We start from the raw sequence: 27,992 nt of genomic DNA on the forward strand, positions 1-27,992 counted from the left end.
ATACTCCATCACAAACTGCCTCGCTCCAGAATCAAAACAATGGCTTCAGATTGGGAGATGCTTTCTTGTTACTCATCCAGTTATGAATATGATTGAAATAGTGCTAAAGAGGAAAGCATAAATGTTCGGAATCGATTAAAGAAGTCCTTCCGGATCATTTTGAGGCATCTGGACTCCAATGGAGCATCCCAGAAAATGCACAAAATGGCGCCCAAGCTCCGTTGGAAATGGGCTGATCTGATCTGCTGGGAATTTGGGACAACTAGTATCAAATAGTAGTCTTGGTGCAACACACGTTATTTATGTCGTAGTTTCCTTCTAATTTTGCGATCAATACGGTGTTCTCAGATGAAAAAAAGTACCCAAAATGCATTGTGTGTCAAGTGGCTTTTTATACCCACCCGCATGTAATCCACAAACAACATGATGGGTGCTGTCTATTTCCTGGATGGCTAAATCAACCCTGAGCAGGAATTTGCCTATACCACATATAACGTAATGCGTACGGGAGACAAAAAGGAAGATATCAGTGTAAAGTGCATTCCGGGTGAGAGGCTAACAAACCACCGAGATCATCAAACCTGTCATTCAACGCCAACGTTTGTCGGGACATGCCTTGCCCCACCCGTCGAGTCGTAAGGCACGACGATGCGCTGCATTCAAAGCGGCTTGCTTGTGATGACGGCGCTAAAATCAAAGTAGAGACTCAAGATTACACGTTACTTTACAATAGTAACTCAAGTACAAGTAAAAAAAAAACTTCAAATAATTGTTAACAGCGACTCCAAGTGGCAGTCCCCTCTCACTACAACTGTTTTTTTTCTTTTCACTTTTTCTCCATCGTTTAAAAACGGCACACATATGGATACACACGTGGTAAATAGTAAAATAGACAGCTAGTAAATTGCGCCAAAAAACAAGTTTATTCTGAAATAGTAACTCAAATACAAATATAAAAAAAACATATCTTCAAATAATTGTTAACAGCGACTCCAAGTGGCAGTTTCCTCTCACTACAACTGCTTCTTGCATCGTTTAAAAACGGCAACACGCACACGAGGAGGGGAAATAGTAAGATAGACAGCTCGTAAATTGCACCAAAAACAAGTTTATTCTGAAAAGAAACGAAAAAAAGGGAAGATGAAGAGTAATCATCACCAAAAATATCCAGAAAAAGGAAAACACAAGACTTTAAAACACCAGAATCACAGTATCAAAAAGCTCACTTTTCTTTTTTTTTGGCCTCGTCCATCCTTACACTTTTTTTTTGTTCTGTACACAAAAATACAAGAGAAAATAATCTTATGATATTATATTATTATTATTACTATGATTCTTCTTCTTATTATGATAACCATGTATGATTATTATTATTATGATTATTGTAACCATAACAACTGCATTGCACTGAGTAAATAACGAGTACTGGCCCACAAAAAAGTACTGCATTCAACAGGGAGAGTAAAGAAAAATAATAATCAAAACTGACGAGTACGAGGCACTCAGATGCAGTCAGGACCTGAAAGTTAGCGTGAAACTCTTTAAAATGTTTTTTTTTGTCGACAAAATAAGTTACACAAGCAAAACATGATGTAAAACTAAACGTAAATCCCGTGATCCAATGACATTTGGATCCTATAATACAGAAACAACATATGATTATTCAAAATTGTTTCACCGATATTAGCACGTATGGCGTATATCGCTGGATCAATGCTAACATTTTAGCATTTAGCGTTGGGGAAATTTGTGTAAATAAGAAAATGACAAAGTAACGTTAGCTCGATACTCATATGTAAGCTGCTAACATACGAGTGCTACATGCTAAATGTTAGCATGTAGCATTAGGGAAATTTGTGTAGATCAGAAAATGACAAAGTAACGTTGGCTAGATACTCATATGTAAGCTGCTAACATACGAGTGCTACATGCTACTAACTGTTAGCATGTACAATTGAGGAAATGTCTGTATATCAGAAAATAAAGTAACGTTGACCAGATACTTATGTTAGCTGCTAACATGAGTGCTACATGCTAACTGTTAGCATGCTCAATGCTAACATCTTAGCATGTAGCCTTGGAGAAATTTGTGTATATCAGAAAATGTCAAAGTAACGTTGGCGAGATACTCATATGTAAGCTGTTAACATATGAGTGCTACATGCTAACTATTAGCATGTAGCGTTGGGGAAATTTGTGTATATCAGAAAATGACAAAGTAACGTTTGCTAGATACTTCTATGTTAGCTGCTAACATATGAGTGCTATATGCTAAGAGTTAGAATGTAGCATTGGGGAAATGTGTGTATTTCAGAAAATTACAGCTATGTTCGCTAGGTACTCATATGTTAGCTGCTAACATAAGAGTGCTACATGCTAACAGTTAGCATGTAGCACTAATATTTTAGCTTCTAACATATCAGTGCAACATGCTAACAGTTAGCATGTAGCATTGGGGAAATTTGTGTATATCAGAAAATGACAAAGTAAAGTTGGCTTGATATTCATATGTTAGCTGCTATATGCTAACAGTTAGCATGTAGCACTCATATAGTCAGTTTATTTTTTTTTTTTAATGTGAAAAGAAAACAAAACTTGACAAATGGGTAGACAAAATTGTCAACGGAATAACCACTCACTTGTCGTCGCGCTAACAAACATCGGGACCAACACGCATTTTTTTTACTTAAAGGTTTTGTGCGGAATCCATCATATCAAACTTTTATTTTCTATAATTGACATATTTTTTTCTTTTTAAAAAAAGTCATATTTCTTGCACGGTGACATGCTAGCCAAGGTCACGATCGGAAAACAAGATTCCGACTCTCCATGCAAATGAGAGTAAATATGCACAACACAAATAGGACCAAAATTCTTCTTCTTCTTATGTTTTTATCATTTGTAAGAAACTACAACAAAAAAAAAGTGTCCAAAGAAGAAGAAAACCAACAAAGAAGAAGGGAGGCGGTTCACATTATCTAGTCAGTGTTAAAAATAGAACTTCACCCGTTACATTTACTTTTTGATTATTTACATGTATTTACATGGATTCGTATTTTTTTTAACTCTTATCTTTTTTTGTCGCTGTTATTATCCGTCATGTTTACAAAAAAATGCATAAACTCTTCTAGAAAGATGTGCTTTTTCAACATTTTTGTTGTAGTCTGATCAAGCAAAAAAAAATGGTGGGAAACGTGACAACAAAATTAAGAAATTGGTTCGGATTATGTAGAATTTCATGTAATGTTAAGGAACCAAGGTCAAAGTCCCTTTTGGGGGAAAAATGTAATATTTTTAGCATATTTTCATAAGAGGACTACGGAAGAGCATTAGGGCCAGGTTGAAATATGGATTTTTTTGAGATGGGATATTATTCTGAGAAAAAAAGTCACACATTTGCTAGATTCAAACTCGCAAATTTGCTGGATTTAAAGTCACAAATTTGCTAGATTCAAACTTGCAAATTTGCTAAATTTAAAATCGCAAATTTGCTAGATTTAAAGTCACAAATTTGCAAGTTACAAACTCGCAAATTTGCTAGATTCAAAGTCACAAATTTGCTAGATTAAAACTCATGCAAATTGGCGAATTTGAATCTAGCAAATTTGCGAGTTTGAATCCAGCAAAATTGTGACTTTGAATCAAGCAAATTTGTGACTTTGAATCGAGCAAATTTGTGACTTTAAATCTAGCAAATTTGCGAGTTTGTAACTTGCAAATTTGCCATTTTGTTTTTCTCAAAATAATACCTCATCACAAAAAAAATATATATCTATATTTCAACCTGGCCCTAATGCTCTTCCGTAGAGGACAGTCAGTATCGGAGGGCGTTTTATGTTTCTGAAGCTGCGTTCAACAAAAATAGGAAATTTCAACATTTTTTTGATCAGAGATTGCAAATTTCCCATTTTTCTCAAATGCAGCACCGTATTGTTTTGATCTTCCGGAAAGTAGCCGAAAGCATCTCTGATGATGTTTTATTCTCCATTGTAATTATTATTTTTTTGTTCATGGGAAAAAAATTGCCAATTTTTTTTAAAAGGCAAAATCTCGCAATTAAAACAATCTCGGCCGAAATTTTTCTTCGCTAATCGGTCAACTTCGGTTCTTAAGGCTCAACCGGCAGGAGGTGAAAATGCCCAAAACAGACGCTTGCTAGAACCAAAAAACAACAAAAATCAAAATTCCAAAAAAACGTGTTTATCGCAAAACGTTAACATGCAAGAACACGAAAAAAAAAAAAATTGGCAAAGTCCGGAAAAAAAGCTCCCGTCCTTCAAAGCGTGAAAAAAGGAAATTGTCCAAAATAACAAACAAAGAAATCCTATTCTGTCGCAAGCGAGAAATAACGCACAAATACTGTTTTTGTCTTTTTTATATAATAATTAATATGCGCGGGAGGATATGCAAAAAAAAGTAGGTGAAATTATTTGAAAAGTTCACAGTTGTCATCGTGTGCCAAATAGATAAAGGGGAGTCTTAGTTGCTTTTAAATGGCATCATTAAACGCCGTACCCGAGGATAAAATGCATGGCAGACTCAACTGAAGGGTTGCGAAGAAAAATGGAACGAAATCCATGAAAAACGCACATTTTTTTATCGTAATAACAAATTAAATGCCACGCCCCGATTAATGAAGAAAAATGCATTGTCGCTTGAACTGCAGGAAGTCAGATTTGCCAAGAAATGCTGGAAAAAATGACTAAATGAAATTTTCCGAAAATTAAATTTTTACAATCGAAAACTAAATGCCGCGCCAAAATAATGTCACCAATGTCTTCCGAATTCGTAAATGGGACTGCGACATCCCGTCAAATAGGATTGACGAAAATCGAGAAAATGTGCTCGTCTGTGCTTGTCAAGTTTTTAAGATTGAAAAAAAAAATTAAACGCCGTACCCCAAAGATGAAAAAAATGGCCTCTGCTGTGCTGCATCGAAATGCATAAAATGGATTAGGTGGTCTTGTTGTTACAAAAAATAAATTGTCGGAAAGACAAGTTAGCTTGTCCAGGTGTCAACTTTTAGATCATCAAAATTAAACGCCATACCCCAAAGACAAATAAACTGCCTCACCTGTGCTGCATTGAAATGCAAAAAAAATGTTTAGGCGGTTTTGTTATTAAAACAACAAAATGTCCAAAAGACGCGTTAGCTTGTCCAGACGTCAACTTTTAGATCATCAAAATTAAACGCCGTACCCCAAAGATGAAAAAATTGCATTTCCTGTGCTGCATCGAAATGCGTAAAATTGGTTTCGTGGTGTTGTTATTAAAAAAATGGTGGAAAGACAAGTCAGCTTGTCCAGGCGTCAACTTTTAGATCATCAAAATTAAACGCCATACCCCAAAGATGAAAAAAAAAAGGTATTTCCTGTGCTGCATCGAAATGCAAAAAAAAATGTTTAGGTGGTCTGGTTATTAATAAAAAAAATGTCGGATAGACACGTTCTCTTGTCCAGGCGTCAACTTTTAGGTCATCAAAATTAAACGCCGTACCCCTAAGCAGGATACGCTTCTTTCATCACTTCTGCTGCGGCGAGAAACGCTTTGCAAATGCGTTTTCTTTCAAGGATTGTGCATTCCTACCTCAAAAAAAAAAAAAATCCCAGAGAAATGTCCAAAGGTCTTTAAATGCCTTACCCGAAGCGACTAAGAGAAGAAATCCCGATGTAGCGCTTGAAGGGAGTTAAAAAAATGTCTGGATATGAGGATGGACGGATGAAAGGGGTTGAAAAACAAAAAAAAATCCCAAACCTCCATTAATGCCTTGTACACCTGCAGAAGATGAACTGTAGTAGTAGCAGTTTGTTTTCAACCCTACCCCCCAAAAAAAAAAAAAAAAAAAAAATAATGACGTGGCATTCACATCATGACGTGGCGGCGGCGATGCAGGGACAGATGATCGGAGCGCGAGAAGGAGCGGTCGCACTCGGTGCAACGGAAGGGCTTGATGCCCGTGTGCTTGCGGAAGTGCCGAGTTAGCTCGTCCGAGCGGGCGAAACGCCAGGTGCAGCCCTCCCAGGTGCAATGGTACGGTTTCTCGCCTGTGTAGACGGAGGAAGGGGAGGACGGAGGGACACAATGTTAGGGGGCTCAAACTCGTACCAGGTGGTACACCACTCATGGAGTTATTGACAGAGGGGGCTTATACAGGTAGCATCTGAGTTACGACCGGGTTCCGTTCTGACAAAACGGTCGTCAGTCAAACGGTCGTAAGTTGAAATCCATTCAAAATGGCCGACATGACGTTTACACGACAGGATAGTATACGATGTCAATCTGTTGTTTTTAAGCGTTTTCATTCGAATACTATGATATACCAAACTGTTTACAGTTCATTTATAAAATTCATAACTCTTCGTGTCATTTTTATCATTTTATATTTCATATTATCGATTTTTATGACTGTATAACTGTACCAGTAATATACTGTATAAGGTGCATGCCCAATGAATGGTGTATTTTCAAACTTTTTCCATATACAGGTAGCTTCTGAGTTACGACCGGGTTCCGTTCCGACAAAACGCTCGTAAGTCAAACGGTCGTAAGTCGAAATCCATTCAAAATGGCCGATGTGAGTGACGTTTACACGACAGGATAGTATACTAAATGGTTGAATATTTGAACGGTAATTTTGACAATCTTGATTGAATTCTGTTGTGAAATCGGATTTGACGCTGAATTACGTCATTGCAAAGATGGCCGATGCTACTACGCTATGATGTTCTGGGGGCTTTGGCTCGCTTGTTTTTTTGGTGAAAAAAAAAGTCTGGTTGACCTGTGTGTATCCGTCGGTGAGCCTTGAGATGCGAGCTCTTGGTGTAGACTTTTTTGCAGCCTTCGTAGTCGCACATATGGATCCGCCGCCTCTTGACGTCCGGGGAGTCGGGGTCCGCGGGTTCCAAGTCCAAAACCGACCTAAGGGTTGAGGTAGGGGCAACATAAGCGGAGCGAAATATATGGCTAGCTATCTATTCGCTATATAGCTATATCACTAGCTAGCTATCTGGCTAATTATATAGCAAGATAGCAATTGTCTATCTATTAGCTATCAATTAGCTAGCTAGCTAGCTTTCTATCTATTTGAGTTACTTCCACAATTAGCTATCTAGCTAGCTTTCTATCTATTTGAGTTACTTCCGGGTTGAGTGAACGCTGGAGCATGTGGCTGCTGCTGCTCACCCACAGAAAAATGTCTCCTGTGACTGTAAAGTCACCTTGAGAGTTTTGAAAGGCGCTTATAAATGAAATGGATTATTATTATTATTGTCAAAATGGGACCTATGCTAGGCAGTGAGTGTGTACGGCCACCAGGGGGTGGCAAATACCCACTTAAGTCGCAACCCAGTTAGGTTTAGTTGGTTTGTTTTGTGTATTTGTTTCAAAAATCAATGTGGTTTTATGATTGGATCTGTTTTGGATGAAAGGGGTCAGAGTTGTTAGTTAAATTCCTGACCAGGATCCCCTTTTACTAGTCTTGTTTTTGTCCCGTGGACCCGATACAGGAAGCCAATTTGGGAAAAACAAGGTGTGGCGCTCACACGCACCCACACGTCAAATGACGGCTAAACTCCAAGGTCCACACCCTAACTTTGTGTGAACGTTGCAAAGCCTCGCCCAAATTGGTTGCGAAGACGACGCTGTGACTTGCTAGCGCACTGAAAAACAAATAAAAAAAAACAATACAATATAATATCACATGTAAACGCAAGCTATGCTCACCCTGCGTCGAGACTCTGGGCGCTAAGCGACGCCGATCCAGATCCGGTCCCGCTTTCGGCGTCGCTGTCGCTTTGATATTCCACCGGAGAGGTCGAACCGGGCTTAATCCGCACTGAGGAAGTGAAAAGAAAATAAAGTGCAAGATTAAAAATATGAAAATACCGACAGTAGCCTGTTTTTTGTGCTAGCGTATGCTAGCTGGTGGTGACGCTAGGTCTATTTTAGTCTGTTTATATCACGCTACATTTGCATTGTATGATATCGTGCCCCGACTGCTAACTGATGGTCGCTAGGCTAGGCGCCCGCGCGAATTCGGCTAAGAATAAGCGCTACATGAAGTAATTTGTATTGTATTGTATTGTATTGTATTTACGCCGTGTTAGCGCTGTTCTGTTTCTTTAATACCGTCATCACATAACGTTACATAAAGTTCCTTACCCGATCCTTCCGAGCGTCCGTCGCTACCAATGAGCGGCACGGTGATGGCTGCGGTGGCGGCGGCGACGCCGTCCGCGGGAACGGCGGTGTAGACCACAGGTAAGGACTGCACCACCACGGGGATGGTCTGCAACTGGCCCACCTTGCTAGGCATGCTAACCGACGGGATCGTGTGGATGACGTGCAAAATTTGCTGGCCGCCCGCCCCTTGCGTGGCTAAAATGGAGCCTGGCGATAGAACCTGGATGGGCGAAAATGCGTTAGCGAACTTCGCTAAGCTAGCTTTGTTAACGGGCGGGCGGTGCGAGGGTCACCATGGAGCCGATGGACTGGACGTTGGAGGTGACGGGCGTGGCGGTGAGTCCGGGTTGTGCTAGGTTGTTTCCGGGCGCCGGGTTGACGGGTAGGTTAACGGCGCCGCCGGCGGCGGCGGCGGTTAGCGAAGACGACGAACGAGGCTTGTGGAGGGACAAGTCCACCGGTTCCGTCTGGTCTTCGGACGGGCATTGGTTCAGCGAGCACGACTCGGCCTTGCAGCTCCACGCGTCCCTTTTCGTGTCGGGGTTGGTTTGCTGGGAACGTTCGTCGCCAACGTCGGCCTGGAAAAAAAATAACACTTATAGTCTTGAAATGTTATCGTACATTTTTTTTGCTTTTCGGCCAAAACTACGAATTTTAAAAAAAATTCCCATATACGATTTTTTGGGGTATTTTTCATTAGCTATCGAGCTAGCTATCTATGGCTGCCGCTGCTCACCCGCAGAAAAAAATATCCTGTGACTGTATAGTGTCCTTGAGAGTTTTGAAAGGCGCTTATAAATGAAATGTTTTATGATTATTTATTATTATATAGCTATTTAGCTGGCTAGCTAGCTATCTATTGGCTATGTATTAGCTAGCTAGCTTTCTATCTATTTGAATTACTTCTGGGTTGAGTGAACACTGGCGCGTGTGGCTGCCGCTGCTCACCCACAGATAAACATTTCTTCTCCTCCTTCAGCCATGCCACAGAGACAATGTGCTAGCTCTGACCACTATGCGCTTATCTCTAACGGGTAGTGATACTATAATTGGCTAGTGACTAGCCAATCATGTTAACGCTTTGTTTCAGCTTTAGCGGTTGTTAAAGCGCTATATAAACCAATATTGCATTGTATTTTGGACATCTGCCCGCATTTCATGCGCATATAACTCCAGACACATATCATTTAGGAATTAAAGAAGAGAGTCTCAAGTTTCTTACGCTGAATTGAATGTAGATGTCGTCCTAAAACTCCATATTCTGTGGCTCCTGGAATTCGAATGACAATGAATATGGCTCGCTTGGCTCTGGGCGAGGCCTCAACTTGGCCCTTTTTACATCGGGTGACGCGGGACAACCGGAGAGCCGGGCACACCCAAAAAAATATTCCATCCCTTTCATAACTTGAAGATATCGAGAGAAGAGGAAAAGAGGTGTGGTGGTGAGAGAAGACGAAAGGGGGGAAAGTGTGGGCGGGAAAAAAAAAAAAAAAACGGGCCCTCGCGTTGCCATGGAAACTGGGGAGCTACAGTATCAGCCGCCGCCTCCATGTTGTTGCGCTCCTTTGCCGACACCCTCGTCCGTCCGTCCGTCCGTCCTCACCCTCGCTCACCTTTCTCACCCCCTCCCCTCCCGTAATCTCCGGCTCGGCTGCGCCAACCACACCCTTCCCCGCCCATGTCGGTTTAGCTTAGTTGCCATTTTGTCGCGCGCCGTTGGGAAAGTGGCTCAACCATGGCAACCGCAGACTCAAAAGTAGAACTGATACATTTTCACACAGAGACCCTGCAAAGGCAAGATGACATTTCACGCAGTGAACATTTGGGCTCTTGTCTTTTGACGATCGATTGCTTTTGTCTGATGGGCTCAAAATGGAGCAAAGAGGATATAACTATGCTATAAAAATGCTATCTAGGTAGCTACCTAGCTGGCGATCTATTTGCTATCCATTTGCTATCTATTTGCTATTATTACAGGCTAATATTAGCATGTTCTAATATTTTAACCTAACACTACCTAGCTGGCTATCCAGTTGCTATCTAGCTATCGCATTTGCTATTTGCTATCTATTATCTAGCTACCCAGCTGTCTATCTATTTGCTACCCATTTGCTATCTATTTGCTAACTATTAGCTATCTGGCTAGCTAGCTATGTATCTGCTATTTATTAGATATATGGCTATCTAGCTAGTTAGCTAACTGTCTATCTGGCTTTCTATTAGCTATCTGTTAGCTAGCTAGCTAGCTAGCTAGTTTTCTATCTATTTGAGTTACTGCTGGGTTGAGTGAACACTGGCGCATGTGGCTGCCGCTGCTCACCTGCAGAAAAACTGACCCTGTGACTGTAAAGTGACCTTGAGAGTTTTGAAAGGCGCTTAGAAATTCAATGTATTATTATTATTATTATTATAATATGCAACTCTTTAACTTTTTTATCATATGTAAATAATTTTATTGGCATATTAATTTGAAGCATGTTGTGATTTTTCTTTGGATTATGATTATGATGATTATTCATGACATGATTTACATCGGTTTTTATTTATTTATTATACACAATTATTAGATATACATATAATATATAATATAAATACATACATACTTATATATATTAATTATTATATACACAATTTTTTATTTTTATTACATTTGTAAAAATCATTATTTTTATTGGTTTTACATTTATTATTCATTAAATTTTATTTTTCATTTTAATATGGATATTTTTTTAAAATATACATATATATATATATTGATTTTCTGGTCATGTTTGCTGCTCAAGAGTGGGAAAAAAAAATTGCGCTCGCTCGGGTATCAGACGTGGAATAAAAAACAGCATGAGCAAAAACAACAGCTGGCTCGGATAGGAAAAAAAAACCACAAAAGATGCCAGCAGGCCGCCCCTCCCTGGCGTACGCCCACCCGCCGCCTGCCTCGCCCACCTGTTAGCGTAGCCCGCTAGCCACACCCTGACGTTACCTAATCCAGCATTAGCGCTGTTGACGCTGCTTAGCGACGCCTCAAAGTCAAACGACGACGCCTCGGGAAGAGCGCTGTTGGGCTCAAACCGTGCGGCGTGGAAAATAAGTGTCAAAAATAGGTTTTTTTGGGTTGCATTTTCACTATTTGTTGTACAATTTTTGTCCAAAATCAGACAAATATTTTTGCTGCGCAATTTTGGGCCAAAATTCTAAAATAACAAATACAGACGCTCCCTAACTTACAAACAAGATACATTCCGAATGATCGTTCGTAAGGTGAATTTGTTCGTAAGTCGAATTTGTTCATAAATTGTTTCAGTGCTATATTTTGTATGGAATGTATGTTTAAGGATTATATAAGTATGTTTAATGTTTATACAAGTATGTATAAGGCTTATGTACAACTTCCGGGTAGAGTGAACGCTGGCGCGAATGGCTGCCGCTGCTCACCCGCACAAAAAATCCTGTGACTGTAAAGTGTCCTTGAGAGTTTTGAAAGGCGCTTAGAAATTAAATGTATTATTATTATTATTATTATTATTATATAAGTAACGGTATTGGTTTGTACTGAAAAATAAAGATTTCATAAATTATATGCGCTATAAAGATATGTGCATGTACAACTGGAGAGAATACTCCAGATGTTAAGACTAAAATGTTCGTATGTACCGTTGTTCGTAACTTGAATGTTCGTAAGTAGGGGAGCGGCTGTAAAAAAAAATTGTAGTAGTAATAATAATACATTTCATTTATAAGCGCCTTTCAAAACTCTCAAGGTCACTTTACAGTCACAACATATGTTTTTCTGTAGGTGAGCAGCGGCAGCCACATGCGCCAGCATTCACTCAACCCGGAAGTAACCCTAAATAGATAGAAAGCTAATAGGTAGGTGAAATAGATAGCCAGACGCACCACATAGCTAATAGCTAGCCAGCTAGCCAGACAGCTAATAGACAGCCAGATAGCCAACAGCTAGACAGCTTACAGCCAGCCAGCTAATAGCTAGCCGGCTAGCTAGCTAATGGATAGCTAATAAATAGCTAATAGATAGCCAGATAGCCAACAGCTAGCCAGCTACCAGCCAGCCAAAGTTTGAGCCAACCTCCCAAAAAACTCACAAAATTTGGAGATATGTTATTTGAAACAACAACCAAAAAATATTTGGGTGGATTTGGATCGATTGATAGATTTGTAGGAGGAAGCTGAAATTTCCCATTGTCCCCGAACGTACCATCTTTGAGTGATGACATCACCAGCCTGCACCGGTTTAGGCGTCTCTGCATTTGCTACCACGCCTTTACCATGACCACCCCAAAAAAATTGTGCATCTTGTTTCCTTTCGCTCGTTCGTCACGCATACATGCGCACACACACACACACACACACACACACACACACACACACACACACACACACACACACACACACACGCGCGTGTTTGTGTCATGAGAGGTTAGCAGGCTCGCACTTGAGCCAAGAGGCTTTTGTGTGTGTGTGTGTGTGTGTGTGTGTGTGTGTGTGTGTGTGTGTGTGTGTGTGTGTGTGTGTGTGTGTGTGTGTGTGTGTGTGTGTGTGTGTGCGTGTGTGTGTGCATGTGTGTGTGTTGCCGACGTTGTGCATGGCTGCTCTTGTTTGCTGGAGGACAACTGACTTGTTTATGCGTATACACACACACACACACACTCACTTACACACATGCACACAAAAACACACACACACACACACACACAAGGCCTTGTTTGTGCGACTGTGTATGCCAAAGAGAGAGATTACGGAGCTATTCAATTTGCTATGCTGGTAGCTATTCTATGTGTGTGTGTGTGTGTGTCATTGGCTGAAGTGGAAAAAGGTGGCGGAGGGAGGAGGCGGTGTGGGAACGGGGGAGGGTCTTCGAGTCTTTTTGGGCAACTCCCGCCGTAGCTGCCACGGTTGCCACGGTGATGCCGAGCGGAAGCGCAGTTGGACCGCTCCCCTCGACACATCCTATTAAGGGCAAGGACTTTTTCGTAAAAGAATGGCGGCGGAAGGAGGAAGTAAGAGCCCGGTGGCATTGACGGCCAGGCTCGCAAAAATGAACTTTGACCCCGACGTTTGCTTTAACCAGGCGGTCGTGAGGGTCATCGTCTTTTGGGTTCATATGTAACTTACACTATGAAGTGGCTAATTGGCAGTAAGAATACAAATCTGTTGCGTAAAACGGGCCAAATTTATCCAAGGGGAGATGAAGGGCGGTGAGAATGGTAGCGATGTCACTCCGTAGAGATCAGACCTCTGCCAAGGTCCGTATCAAGAATTTAGTAGGATTTTCCATAAGAATGCCATCTTATTTGTTCTAACGCATACCCTTGAGTCTCTGATTGAGATTGACAATGAAACGTTTGATCCAAGAGGAGACTGTGGGCAGTGGCATTTAACAATGGACTATGGAGCATAATACTCAATCATGAGCATACCCTCATGATTGCATTTTTGCTGATTTGGACACTTGTGATTCAGATTTAAAATTTTTATCCAACAGGAGACTGAGGGCAGTGGCGTTTCAGAAGAAACTGTGGAGTATAATACTTGAATAATAAATCAATCCGTTATCCTAATAATTATATTTTTGCTGATTTTAACAACTTGTGATTCAGATTTGAAAATTCTATCCAAGAGGAGACTGAGGGCAGTGGCATTTCAGAAGAAACTGTGGAGTATAATACTTGAATTATAAATCAATCAGTTATCGTGATGATTGCATTTTTGCTGATTTTGACAAATTGTGATTCAGATTTTAAATTTTATCCAAGAGGAGACTGAGGGCAGTGGCATTTAAGAAGAGACGGTGGAGAATAACATAATAACTATACATAATAACATAACATAACATAACTATCATAAGAAATCAATCCGTTATCCTAATAATTATATTTTTGCTGATTTTAACAACTTGTGATTCAGATTTTAAAATTTTATCCAAAAGGAGACTGAGGGCAGTGGCATTACAGAAGAGACTGTGAAGCATAATACTCATAAGATAAAATCAATCAGTTATCGTCATGATTGCATTTTTGCTGATTTTAACAACTTGTGATTCATATTTTAACATTTTATCCAAGAGGAGACTGAGGGCAGTGGTATTTGAGAACAGACCGTGGAACATAATACTCTGAGAAGAAATCAATCCGTTTTCCTCATAGTTTCATTTTTTTGCTGATTTTGACAACTTGTGATTCAGATTTTACAATTTTATCCAAGAGGAGATTAAGGGCACGAACAAAATTTCTCGCCGCGGATACTCAAGATATTGATTTTCAAATCCAAATTTGGAGTGGTGGACATGAGGCGTTCAAGTTTTCACCGCGACAAGAGAATATGCTCATCCTTTTATCTTTTGGGCCCGGAAATTACATCCATCTCCTCAACCCGTTAACAAAATTCAACTCCACCCAGTGTCCATCGCAGTGCCCCCCCTCCCCCCACCCACGTTCAATTTTAACTGCAGTTTCAAAATAAAGCGCTCCACTGTGACACATCAGATGATGCATTCACTGACCGGCGGAGCCTCGAAAACATCATGTGATTGTGACTGCATGGAAATGAAAAGGGGTCCGAGTGTTGAGCCTTGGGGAACTTTTTGCTTGAAAATCGCTACGCTACCGGAATACAAAGGGGTGTTTGTCTCTGGGTGACGCTATCATTCCATTTTTAACCAAGATGAACTTTTGCCCTTATTTTTTCATCCAAGATCCATAAAGAGTTACGGGCATGCCGGAGCCTATCCCAGCCATCTTGGGGGCAGGACACCCTTGAACTATTTGCCAGCCAATCGCACGGCACGCCTCGACGGACGACAACCATTCACGCCCACAATCTCGCTTACAGACGATTAGAAATGCTCAATGAACACAGCATGCGTGTTTGTGTCATGTAGGACGAACCGCAGTACCCGAAGAAAAGCCATATAGGCAAATCTGGATTCGAACCTGGTTCCGCTGTACTGCGAGGCGAAATGGCTGCCCCCGAGATGATAATCTTTAAGAAGGTTCATTGTTTGTTCCGCCATTTTGTTTCACGTCTCAAGTACTGATAGCTATCTATTCGCTAGCTATTAGCTATCTATTCGCTAGCTAATAGCTATCTACTTGCGAGCTATTAGCTATCTATTCGCTAGCTAATAGCTATCTATTCTCTAGCTATTAGATATCTCTTCTCTAGCTATTAGGTATCTATTCCCTAGCTATTAGCTGTCTATTCACTAGCTAGCTAGCTTGCTATCTATTTGAGTTACTTCCGGGTTGAGTGAACTCTGGCGAGTGTGGCTACCACTGCTCACCCACAGAAAAACTCATCCTGTGACTGTAAAGTGACCTTGACAGTTTTGAAAGGCGCTTAGAAATGAAATGGATTATGATTATTATGATTATGATTATTATTATGATTATTATTATTATGCCAAATGTATCCCATTCATGCTCATGGCTAAATGCTAACTGCTCAACGCCAAGCACTCTAAGCTAACGGCTAAATGGGACCACCTGGCCACACCCACTCCTCCTCCTTTTCCTCTTGATGCTAATGGCTAAATGCTAACCGCTCAAGCGCTCTATGCTAACGGCTACATGGGACCACCTGGCCACACCCACTCCTCTCCCTCCTTTTCCTCTCGATGCTCATGGCTAAATGCTAACTACTCACACGCTCTAAGCTAACGGCTACATGGGACCACCTGTCCACACCCACACCTCTTCCTCCTCCCTTTGCTCACCGTGCAGTCCATCTCCTCTGGCTCAGCTTTGATCTGGACGGAGGGCATGTCTGGCGCCTCCTCTTCCTCTTCCTCCTCTTCTTCCTCCTTGGCCGGCGATGGCGGCGTGGCCTCCTGCGTCACGGCGGCGACCGTCGGCTTCTTCTTCTTCTTTTGGGCGCCGCTCCTCCTCTGACGGAAGAAGAAGAAGATGTTCAAAAAGGGGGGGGGGGGGGGGGGGGGGGGAAAAAGTTGAGGACGGGCTAGGAAATGAATATTTCACTTACTTTGATAAAAGTATTTAAAAAAAGGGGGGAGGAAAAAAGAGAGAAAGGGGGGAGGAAAAAAATGGAGGCCTAAAGCCGAGGCTTCCAAGTGAGTGAATGAGGAGCCGGCGAGGAATAACAAGCCAAAGAATGAGAGCAAGGGTGGAAGGGTGGGGGAGGGAGGGAGGGAGGGAGGGAGGGGGGGAGTAGGGAGGAGTCGCCCCTCCCTCCCTTTTCAGCCAGGCAGGCGGACACACCCTTTTCTGGAAGCGCCGCACACACACACACACACAATGAGGTGTGGCTAAAAGATAGCCGGCTAAAAGCTAGATGTCTAAAATATAGATGGATAAAAGATAGCTGGCTAAAAGATAGCTAGCTAGCTAAAAGAAAGATAGCCAGCTAAAAGATAGCCGGCTAAAAGATAGCTGGCTAAAAGATAGATAGATGGCTAAAAGATAGCTAGCTAAAAGGTAAGCTAGCTAAAAGATAGCTAGCTAGAAGATAGATGGCTAAAAGATAGATAGCCGGCTAAAAGATAGATAGCTGGATTAAAGATAGCTAGTTAAAAGATAGATAGATGGCTAAAAGGTAAGCTAGCTAAAAGATAGCCAGCTAAAAGATAGGCGGCTAAAAGACAGACAGCTAAAAGGTGTAACAAAGCGCTAACATGGACAAAAGGCAAATGCTGCCCCCCGGTGGAAGTGAAAAACATTGCCAGAGGTCTGACCAGCGCTGGCAGCGAATGATTCAATTTTTGGTGGGAGTTGGGGGGGTTTATATATACAATATGTATTGTATTTTGTGCACCTGCCCCCATTTCAAGCTCAGATAACTCCAGACCCGTATAACTTAGGAATTAACTCATTTTTTTTTCTGATGAAAGAAGAGAGTCTAAGGTTTCTTACGCTGAACTGAATGTTGATGTTGTCCTAAAACTCCATATTCTGTGGGTCCAGCAATTTGAGTGATAATGACAAAAACCCTGGCACTGCAGTGGACACATTTTTTTTTTTTTTTTTGCACATGGTCTGGCAGTGAATGAGTTAAATACTAACCGGAGTCCCACACGGGACTCAAACAAGTCTGCGTCTCTTAAATTATTGACGCCCGTGTAATGCGAGCTGCGTTGTAATGGAGAGCTCGCGACTGGTCGCCGTGCCGGAGAGAAAAAAAAAGCACAGCGTCGTAAATTCACCAAAGTCAAACTTTGCTAACACTTTACAGAGAAAACGCAAACGTCCGGTGCGCAGAATTCGACAAAAATTCGACCGAATCTCAAGTTTAAGGGAGTTTATTGTACGTATTAGCTAACTAGCTAGCTCGCTGTATAGCTATCTAGCTGGCAAGCTATCTGTTGGCTATCTATTAGCTATCTACTGGCTAACTAGCTAGCTTACTATCTATTTACAGTGGGACCTTGGCTTACGAACTTAATTGGTTCCCAGACAGAGTGTGTAAGGCGAAATGTGTGTATCGCAAAAATTAATTTACCATAGGAAACCATTCAAATGAGAATAATCCGTTCCCAGGTCCCCATAAAACATAATTTTCTAACTTTCTAAACCTTAAAACTACACAAAATATACCTTATTTTATGTATAATAAATGTGCTATGGTATTATCATTCAAGAAATAAACTTCACTGTGTAATAAAGTTGTTTTATTGACATTTGTGATGGTCGTTGATGGAATGGAGTGGCCCGTTTCATCAGCATTAAACACTTGAGGCGGAACGTAGCCTTCTTCTTTCACCATCTTGAGGAATGATCGCTTGTAGGTGCGATAATTTTACCTAGTTCCTTAATTGTGTTCCGTTTAGCTGGGTTGATAGCTTTTTGCATCAAGTGTACAGACTGAGGGTTATTTGTGGAGCCTGATTGATGGGAATTTTAACCTTGCAGTCTACACTCTGCCTTTGAACTATCTACGAGTCCAAATTTCACCGTTTTCTATCCATTTTCTCACTTTCTCCCTGTCGTCTGCCTGTCTCTTTAATGTTTAAACCATCTCCCGTCACTGCTGCGTTCTTGACCAATCACGTGGCTTTACCCGGAGACTGGGGGCGGGGAATAGAGATCCAAAACAAGCCGGCTGCCATTCTTGTTATGAGAACAGGCTCATTCGCGAGCGACACATCACTCTTTGTGGCAGTTCAGTGTGTATCCCGAAAAATAGTTTGTATGCCAAGCTACCATTTTCATCAACTTAACGTTCGTAAACCGAAAAGTTCGGAAGCCAAGGGGTTTGTGGTGAGTCCAAGCATGATTGGCATGCCTCCAAATTTTCCCGCCCCGCCCCCCTCCCCCTTTTTAAGCCCCTTCCCCCACGAAATCGTCCGAGGCTTCTGCAGGCTCGCTAGTTTGAAGAGCGTTTGTCATGTGACTCGCTCGGCTCTTGGTGGATTCCACACTGAGGTGTGGCCTCGACCAATCGGCTGCGGGGTGTGACTGGCCCCACCCAAACACACACAAAAAACACACACACGCACACACACACACACACCCTAGTGCCCCTGTCGTCCCATTGTGAGGGGGACAGAGCCCCCTCTGTGCTTCTAAACAAAGGTAAAGGCCTCTCCACGCCACACCTCCCTCGCCAACGAACAAACATCCTTTGCACCTCAAACAGTTCGCTTTGCATGAAACTGCAAAAACGAATGCGCGATGACATGATAACATCGGAATAAATACGCAAGACTGGATTTATTAGGTGGTCTAAAATGTTTTGATAATATTTTGCCCCCTTTTTAATTCAATACGATCTTTATTGGTTGCGGTCACATAGGCGGGCTGTTTTTATTTTCATAAAACAGCAAAATCCTTCACTAAATCGCCATGGTGGGGTGAGGTTCAATTTGGATCGTTCGTACCACAGACTTCTTAGGCAACATAGGCTTAGTTATGCTGCTGAGGAGGTGATACCAGAGCAAATTGGGCAATCAGGCCAGTCGTAGACCTCATACTCAGGCAGGATAATAGAAGTAATCAGTGGAGTCGCAGGGAGTAGTCCTCTGCTCCCCCCAACCTGAGAGCAAGGGACCAATCATAGCAGAGTCTGGACAGTATGGATATATATATATATATATATATATCTAGGGCCAAAACTACCAGCAAATTTTAGTTTGCTGATGAAGCCTCTTGGATAAGAAGCGAAACGTCCGACACCTTCAAAAAAGTACAGATGACGGCCGAAGAAACCTTTTCATCGATGGACCACTTCTGTATGTATGACTGAGAGATTACACAGACGTATTAATAATCCAATATGAGAGTAAATAGAATTTAAGTATTCCACTTTTTATCAATATATAGTTACAATAGAAACAATGAATAAATTACTGACATATATTTAATTTTTATTCCGATTAAATTTTCCATATTTTCAATTAAGTTAAATCTGATTTTCTTTGTTGTTGTTGTTGTTGTAGCAAAACAACCCAGATTCCCAAAAAACGACACCAAACTATGAACATTGTCATGCCAAAAACACCTGCAAAATGCAAGAAAACACCTGCAAAATAAAACACCTGCAAAAAAAAAAACATGTGCAAAAGAATAAAACCGGCTGCAAAAAAAAACAACAACAACAAAAAACCGTCTTTTGCCCTCATCAGGAGTGAACCGAGGCGCCCCCGAGAGGCCGCAACTCCAGGAAGGATTAGCCAATAATTCCTCAAGGTTTGTTTTGACCTAATGTGGAGCACCCCCACTGAGCGGAGAATTTAGTGGAAAAGGATTTAAGGAAAAAAATGGGGAAGGGGGGGTTGTCGAAACATGCGCTAATAGCAAAATGTATCCTATGTTTGGCAATCTGGCTATGTATGAGCCATTTACTAGCTATCCATTAGCTAGCTAGTTAGCTATTAGCTGTCTAGCTCGCTGGCTGTCTAGCTGGCTAGCTGTTGGGTATCTGGCTATCTCTTAGCTATTTATTCGCTATACAATAGCTAGCTAGCTGTTAGCTGGCTGGCTGTTAGCTGTCTAGCTGGCTGGCTGTTAGCTGTCTAGCTGGCTGGCTGTTAGCTGCCTAGCTGTTGGCTATCTGGCTATCTCTTGGCTATTTCTTCGCTATACAATAGCTAGCTAGCTATTAGCTATCTAACTGGTTGGCTGTTAGCTGTCTAGCTATCTCATAGCTATTTATTCGCTATACAATAGCTAGCTGGGAACGTTCGTCGCCGACATCGGCCTGGGAACAAAATCAAATTTTATTTTGAAAAAACAACACTTATAGTCTTGTAATGTTATCGGACATTTTTTTTGCTAATGTCACTTTTCGGCCAAAACTACGAATTTGAGGGTTAAAAAAATCCCATATACCAATTTTTGGGGTATTTGTCATTAGGTATAGAGCTAGCTATCTATGACTTATATAGCTATTTAGCTGGCTAGCTAGCTGGATAGCTATCTAGGTATTAGCTATTTAGTAGCTATCCATTAGCTAGCTAGCTATTAGCTGTCTAGCTATCCTGTGACTGTAAAATGAACTTGAGAGATTTGAAAGGCGCTTAGAAATGTATTATTATTATTATTATTATTATTATTATTATTATTATTATTATTATTCAGAAGTCATCTTGACTCCAACCGCACTCCCTCAGAAAAGACACAAATGGGAACCACTTGGACGAAGCAGTTGGGGTGGAGGCCACGGCCGGGTGGGATTAAAGGGGGTTGGGGGGGGGGGTTGTTCGTAGCTTGAGTTAGCACGTAAAACCTTATGAGGACTGTTGAGTGAGAGGAGGGGGTCTCGCTCACTGAGTGCAGAGTTCCAGGAACTCGAAGAGAGAAAAAAAAAGGGCGGGGTGGGCGCGACCCTGTCAGCTTGTGATCTCCACACAGGAAGTCAGGGTGGGAGGCGGCGAGGGGAGGGGGACCTGTGGGGGTTGCTTAGCCAAGGAGACGACCAAGAAACGAAAAGACCAGAAGCAAACAATGAGGAGACACAAGTGCCAATGGCACCTTCATGCCATTGAACTATGTTGAGATGAGGAGGAGGAGGTTCATTTAGTTTGACTGTAGAGCGCTAGTGCTTTCACTCATTCACTGCCATTCACGGATTGATTCGGGAATTGAACATAGGACATAGAGCGCCATTCTTGAATTTTTTGGGGTTGTTGGGATTTTCATGCTTGGGTGTCGATAATGTGCTGGTCAGACCTCTGGTAAATATTTTTTTTTTCCCTTCTACGAGGGGGCAGCATTTGTCTTTTTTCCATGTTAGCACTTTTTTTCCAGCAAAGAATGAGGTGACACCGTGTCAATGGCATCTTGATGCCATTGAACTATGTTGAGATGAGGAGGAGGAGGTTCATTTAGTTTGACTATAGAGCCCTAGTGCTTTAACTCATTCGCTGCCATTCACGAATTTATTCGGGAATTGAAAATAGGACATGGAGCGCCATTCTAGAAATTTTTCGGGTTTGTTTTTTTTCCCATGCTTGGCTGCCGATAAAGTGTTGGTCAGACCTCTGGGGCAGCATTTGTCTTTTTCCATGTTAGCGCTTTGTTCCAGCTTCAGTTGTTGTTAAAACGCTATATCAATCAATATGTATTGTATTTTGTACAGGTTCGCCTATTTTGAATAGGAATCCATCGGGGAGTTGTTAATTTCATAGGAAGTAGCATAGCGGTTAGCATCTCCAGCACAGTTTTTAACCATAACCCATTCACAAATTTATTGGGGAATTGAAAATATGACGTAAAGCACCATTCTTGAATTTTCTTGTGGTTTTTGGTTTTTTCATGCTTGAGTGCCGATAAAGCTTTGGTCAGACCTCTGGTGATTTTTTTTCCTTTCTACAAGGGGCCAGCATTCCCTTTTTTCCATGTTAGCGCTTTGTTACAGCTTCAGCTGCTGTTCAAGTGCTTTTGAAACCCATATGGATGTATTGTATTTTGTACATCTGCCCCCATTTCAAGTTCAGATATCTCCAGACCCATTTAACTTAAGAATTAACTCTTTTTTTTGAATGAAATGAGATATTCTAAGATTTCTAACGCTGTATTGAATGTTTATGTAGTCATAAAACTTAATATTCTGTAGGTCTTTCAAATTGAATGAGAATGACAAAAACCCTGGCACAGGAGTGGACACATTTTTGCATGTCTGGCAGTGAATGAGTTAATTTTGGCAAATCAAAACTGTAATCTAGACACACACACAATGCATATATTATATATAATATACGGGATATACAAAAATACATATATTTATGTGTATATAATTAATATTTTTGCTACTTCCTGTTTTTGGTCCCAGCCTCACATTTTTAAGAGCAAGTGAAGTATTTTTGGAGGGGGGGCTTCAAACGCAGCTCCGTCGCCGGCATTTTTTTAACAAGCTATTTTTACCCGCTAAAAGGCCAGCCGAGCGTGAACCGCGTTCACGCGTTAACACCCGAACTCCCCAAAAATTGACCTGAGGGTCGTCGGGGTGAGCAGCGGCAGCCACACGCGCCAGCGTTAACTCAACCCAGAAGTAACTAAAATAGGTAGAAAACGAGCTAGCCAATCGATAGCCAACAGATACCTAGCTAGCTAGCCATTCAGCCAGATATCTAATAGCTAGCTGGATAGCTAGCTAGCCAGCCAGATAGCTAATAGATAGCAAATAGCAACAAAATAATAATAATAATAATAATAATACATTTCATTTATAAGCGCTTTTCAAAACTATCAAGGTCACTTTAAATTCACAGGATCAGTTTTTCTGTGGGTGAGCAGTGGCAGCCACACGCGCCAGCTAATGTTAGCCTTAACCCCCTCCTATGATTAGCATATTAGCATAGCTCCACCTAAGCCTGATGACATGCTTCCCCCACTTTTGTAGCATGAGAGCGAGAGAGGGCGGGACAGCTGAGTCTAACTGGGTCAGCGCTTTGCTCACTCGCTGTCACTGCAAGCCTACCCCCCCCCCCCAGGTCCTCACCGTGTGTGTGTGTGTGTGTGTGTGTGTGTGTGTGTGTGTGTGTGTGTGTGTGTGTGGGGGGGGGGGGGGGAGATTGCCCCCTGCAGGATCCACACATATGCGCTCATAACACGACTGCACGCTCGCTCCCACGAGCTGCTCTGAGGCGGAGTACAGCCTCAAGGCACCCCAGGAAAGGAAAAAAAAAGGTCCAAAAAACACAAACATCCCATTTCAAGATTATTATTTTTTTGCGTGCGCGAAAAAAAGAGTAAAAATAAAGTGACCGCGCACTACGTGTTCATTCAAGTTCACTCAGAAAAAAAATAGTGGTTCTGGAATGCAATTTGATCCATAAAAAAAAAAAATATCCAAGAGGAGACTAAGGGTCATGCTGAGGGAGATTATTTTTACTAAAGCGGACACTCGGGGCAATGTGTAAAGTGACCGCGCGCTACGGGTTCACGTCAAGTTCACTCAGAAAAAAAATTGTGGTTTTGGAATGCAATTTGATCCATATTTTTTTTTTTTTATCCAAGAGGAGACTAAGGGTCATGCTGGGGGAGATTATTCTTACTAAAGCGGACACTTGGGGCAATGTGTAAAGTGACGGCGCGCTACGAGTTCACGTCAAGTTCACTCAGAAAAAAAATGTTGGTTCTGGAATACAATTTGATCAAAAAAAAATATCCAAGAGGAGACTAAGGGTCATGCTGGGGGAGATTATTTTGATTAAAGTGGACACTCGGGGCAACGATACCTTGCTCTTGAATCTGCACCAAACTCTCCACTTTGCTGCACTTTGACCTCAGTCACTTTGTTTTGCACAGTTAGCAAAAACAGCTAGCGTCGCAGTGCCTTAGCTCCGTAAACTGCAGTATTATGGCCCTACTTTGCTGTCCTTATTCTCTCAGGAAAAAAAAAATGTATTTCTCCCAACGGACACGACCTGAGAAATATTTGCGTAGCGTTTTGTCACTCATGCTAACAATAGCTTCTTCCTGATCAGTTATTGTAAATGCTGTTGCTACGTTTGTCTATAACTGCTATCCCACAGTTCACCAGCAGGCGGCTGTGCTTTATTTTTCTTGACATTACGTTGGATTGTTGTCACTTCCGCTACAGGTTTGACTTCCCGCGCTACTTTAAATTTCATTTTCACTGAGAATGGACAGGCTTTATCGCTGTACTGTTTAGCAAGGACAAGATAAAAAGGATCAAAACGTCCATTTCGGACGCAAAGCGAGCAAAGTGTTCGACGGTGGTGTGAAATCACATTATTAAAGAATTAACCATCAGTACAAAGAACCGGAGTCCTCTGTTTCAAATGGAAGCACAGTTATGCTAACGTTAGCATTAGCCACTTTGCCGCCCTTAGTCTCTGCTTGGATAAAATTATTACAATTAAAATGTGTCTCAATCTGACCGATGCGTTCACTGAAGCGTGTTTTTTTTTTTTGCAGTTTTATGGTCAAAAACGAGCATCCTGGACCAAATGGAAAGACGCGATTGGACGCCGACGCAAAATAGTGTTCACAGAAGAGTGAAATGAAACAGCGGGTGTGTCCTCCATCTGGCGAGTAGTGAGGCAAGCGAGAGAAGCCGCCTGCATGTTATCACACCACACCCTGCTGACGCAAAACCGGCCGCCGCTTCCCCACACACCCTCTTATCCGCACGCACATATGTGCACACCCACATACGTGCACACCCGCATACGTGCACACCCGCATACGGAAAGTAGAGAAATTATACATAGAGCGCAAACAAACACGCTTGAGGAGCTTCTGTGGTCAGGAGATTACCTAAAGTACATGTCGATTTCTATTGTGGAGTATTAGCTTAGCACTGACATGCTAAGCTAACATTAGCATGTTTGTATGATTTTTTTTTTATTGGGTCAATTCAATGATCAGCAAGTGTTATGGAGAATAATTGGATGTGAGAGGAGACTAAGGGCAAGAGTGCAGCCAAGCGGAGACTGTGGAGTATTACAGTAATAATAATAATACATTTCAAGTTTTTTTCTGAGGGTGAGCAGCGGCAGCCACATGCGCCAGCGTTCACTCAACCCGGAAGTAACTCGGATAGAAAGCTAGCTAGCTAACGGATGGCTAACAGATAGATAGTTAAGCCTTCACTCAACCCGGAAGTAACTCAGATAGAAAGCTAGCTAGCTAATAGAGTGCTAAGTAACTTGGATAGAAAGCTAGCTAATAGATAGCTAACAAATAGCTAGCTAGGCCCTCACTCAACCCGGAAGTAACTCAGATAGAAATCTAGCTAGCTAATAGACAGCTAATAGAGTGCTAAGTAACTCGGATAGAAAGCTAGCTAGCTAATAGATAGCTAACATATAGTACAGCATCCAAAGCAGCTAGCCAAGCTAATTTTAGCATTTAGCTTTTTTTCGTTCCGATTTTTACTGTATTTATTTGAATTGGATTGGATGAGCCTTTATTTGTCTCCCAGTGGAGAAACTTACATTTCACAGCAGCAAAGTGATGAAAGGAAGAGGAAAGGAAGAAGTAGAAAAACAAAATACAGGAGCAGCTGTAAAGGTAGCCACTCTCACGGCGCCATCTTGAAGTCAAAACAAAATAAATAAATAACAAATAATGTGACGCAAAAGACAGCCATTCAATCTTAAGCACTTTCTGCACCCTCTTTGTCACATGAAGCAGTTCTAGACGAAGGAGGAGACAATCAAACCGTCCTTTTCACCAGTGGATCAGGTACTAAAAAAATGTGCACATCTGCTACAAGCTAAATGTTGAAAGCAAACACTAAACTGTAGCATCCATTGACGAAAAGGAATTGTCTCACATCTCCTGTCCCACGTACTGTAAATCCGCTTCAATTCCAAGCCGCGGTAGAAACGATCTGTGAAAATGCTGCCCCACAGCTGTCCAGCCATGACATGATTTGCTATTGTGGGTATTTCTATGGGTATTTTTCTTTTCTGCGGGTATGGGGGGTGGTATCCAAGAACACGCTAACCGCATATTAAGTTGTCTGCGTATGTCTATAAATAGAACCCACGCGACGTTAATCCGCAAATAAAGAGACGAACTTCCTCCTAGCTAGCTTGCGGAAATGAGGCAACTTCTCCCTTGAAGTTTATTGGCTCAATAAACAACTTTGCTACCACCGCATGGAGGAAGTGATCACACACGGGAGGAAGTAAAGTAACGAGCATCGAGCGTCATCAACGAGTTATAATAATAATAATCCATTTCATTTCTAAGCGCCTTTCAAAACTCTCAAGGTCACTTTACAGTTACGAGATCAGTTTTTTCTGTGGGTGAGCAGTGGCAGCCACATGCGCCAGCGCTCACTCAACCCCAAAGTAACTCAAATAGATATAAAAGCTAGCTAATAGCTAGCTAGCTAATAGATAGCTATTAAGCTAATAGACAGCAAGCCAGCTAAACAGCTAATAGATAGCTATTAGATAGCTATTAGACAGCTAGCCAAATAGATAGCTAGCCAGATTATAGCGCACTAACGCTATCAATACAGTACATTGTAGCAACACATTCATACCCGTCGCTCATTAATTCTAGCCGACAACATCTCGACTCGGCGACCTGCCGGCGGTGTGGCTGCCGCTGCTCACCCACAGTAAAAATTATCCTGTGACTGTAAAGGGACCTTGAGAGTTTTGAAAGGCGCTTATAAATGAAATGTATTATTATTATTATCATTTTGTTGTTATTTGCTATCTATTAGCTAGCTATGCAGCTAGCTAGCTAGCTATGGCAGCTAGCTAGCTAGGTATCTGGCTGGCTAGCTAGCTAGCTTTCTACCTATTTAATTACTTCTAGGTTGAGTGAACACTGGCCTTGAGAGTTTTGAAAGCTGCTTCTAAATGAAATGTATTATTATTATTATTATTATTATTATTATTACATCATGGAGGACAGTCAGTCAATCAATCAATCAAAAGACACCATAACCGTTCACCTGTCAATAACAGTGTAAGCGCTTGTTTACTATCACGGAAACAAAACAACTACAAGCTCGCAAGGCAAGTAACGTTTGACTCAAATTGAATTCACTTTGTAACCTTCATAAACAAAGGATGGACAGCAATGGCGGACCGGAAGTGCACCTGGCTTTTCTTCCGTGCGCATGCGCGAAGGGGTCGGTTGTGCAAAACGGTACTGCTGGCCCTTTAAAAACTAAGATGGTGTCCTGCGAGGCTGCAGATCGCGCCTGCCCCCCCCCCCCCTACCCCCCATTTCACCCTTTTTCACCAGTTCACGTTATAAAAGCATCGCGCGACGTTGACAACGTCACAAAGTGTCAAATAGAAGGTGCACTTACTTTCTTGTGTCGGCTCTCCGTGTGCATCTCCGTGTAGGGGGGGGGCGGAGAGGACGGGGTGGGTGGGGGGTGTCGGGTGTGTATCCCTGTTAATGTGGGGAAAAGGGGGAGAAAAAAGGAGGGCTTATGGGAAAGGACAAGGAGGAGGAAAGGGGGCGGTGTGCTGTGGAGATTCGGGGAAATTGCAGCACCGTCGTGCTTGGCTCTTCTGTTCAATTCATGTCCGCGGCGTCGTTGTCTTTGTAGCCCCCACCCCCCACTCCCCAACAAAAAAATAAAGGTGAAACAAAACCGTGAATCAAATCAGCCGAACGTTGCGCCTGTGGTTCTTGCCGTTCGCCGCCGTGCGTGGAAGGGTTGGGCTCTCTCTCTCCGCCTTGTTCCTCCTCCGCCTCTCCCTGCTTGTGACCCCACCCTGCGTCCCCACCCCTCATCTCTTGTCACTCACAGAGAAAAGCCCTTTGCGGTGAGGAACAAATGTTGTACACCGGGTGGGGTGGTGGGGGGGGGGGGGGGTCACGTACACAGGGCGAACCTCAAAAAAAAGCATTCAAAGTGCACCCCCCCAAAAAAAAAAAAATAATCGCCATGCCGCT

The 27,992-nt window shown here is 42.1% G+C and overlaps 1 protein-coding gene across 2 annotated transcripts; it reads right to left on the reverse strand.

Moving 5' to 3' along the window:
• Window positions 1-1,088: 1,088 nt before the first annotated feature.
• klf8 (Kruppel like factor 8) lies at window positions 1,089-27,776 on the reverse strand. 2 transcript variants are annotated; one of them, XM_089016478.1, is made up of 7 exons: window positions 27,397-27,776; window positions 15,911-16,081; window positions 8,475-8,759; window positions 8,161-8,401; window positions 7,723-7,834; window positions 6,779-6,918; window positions 1,089-6,044 (listed from the first exon to the last, which is right to left on the reverse strand). In XM_089016478.1, the coding sequence occupies exons 1-7, from the start codon at window positions 27,421-27,423 to the stop codon at window positions 5,863-5,865; spliced, it is 1,158 nt and encodes a 385-aa protein (XP_088872604.1). In that variant the 5' UTR covers window positions 27,424-27,776; the 3' UTR covers window positions 1,089-5,862. The 2 variants fall into 2 exon arrangements, with proteins under 2 accessions (XP_088872604.1, XP_088872605.1); XM_089016479.1 differs by lacking the exon at window positions 27,397-27,776 and adding an exon at window positions 16,177-16,283.
• Window positions 27,777-27,992: the final 216 nt, after the last annotated feature.

Source organism: Hippocampus bargibanti, linkage group LG16, assembly GCF_051943395.1.
Source record: "Hippocampus bargibanti isolate YZ-2025 linkage group LG16, ASM5194339v1, whole genome shotgun sequence".
Lineage (NCBI taxonomy): Eukaryota > Metazoa > Chordata > Actinopteri > Syngnathiformes > Syngnathidae > Hippocampus > Hippocampus bargibanti.

Coding starts and splice junctions, on each gene's coding strand:
- klf8 (XM_089016478.1), bottom strand. CDS start 27,423: ATGCACACGGAGAGCCGACACAAGAAA. Junction 6,919..7,722: donor GCCCAGAGTCTCGACGCAGG/GTGAGCATAGCT, acceptor CTCAACCCTTAG/GTCGGTTTTGGACTTGGAAC. Junction 6,045..6,778: donor TCACCGACGGATACACACAG/GTCAACCAGACT, acceptor CCGTCTACACAG/GCGAGAAACCGTACCATTGC.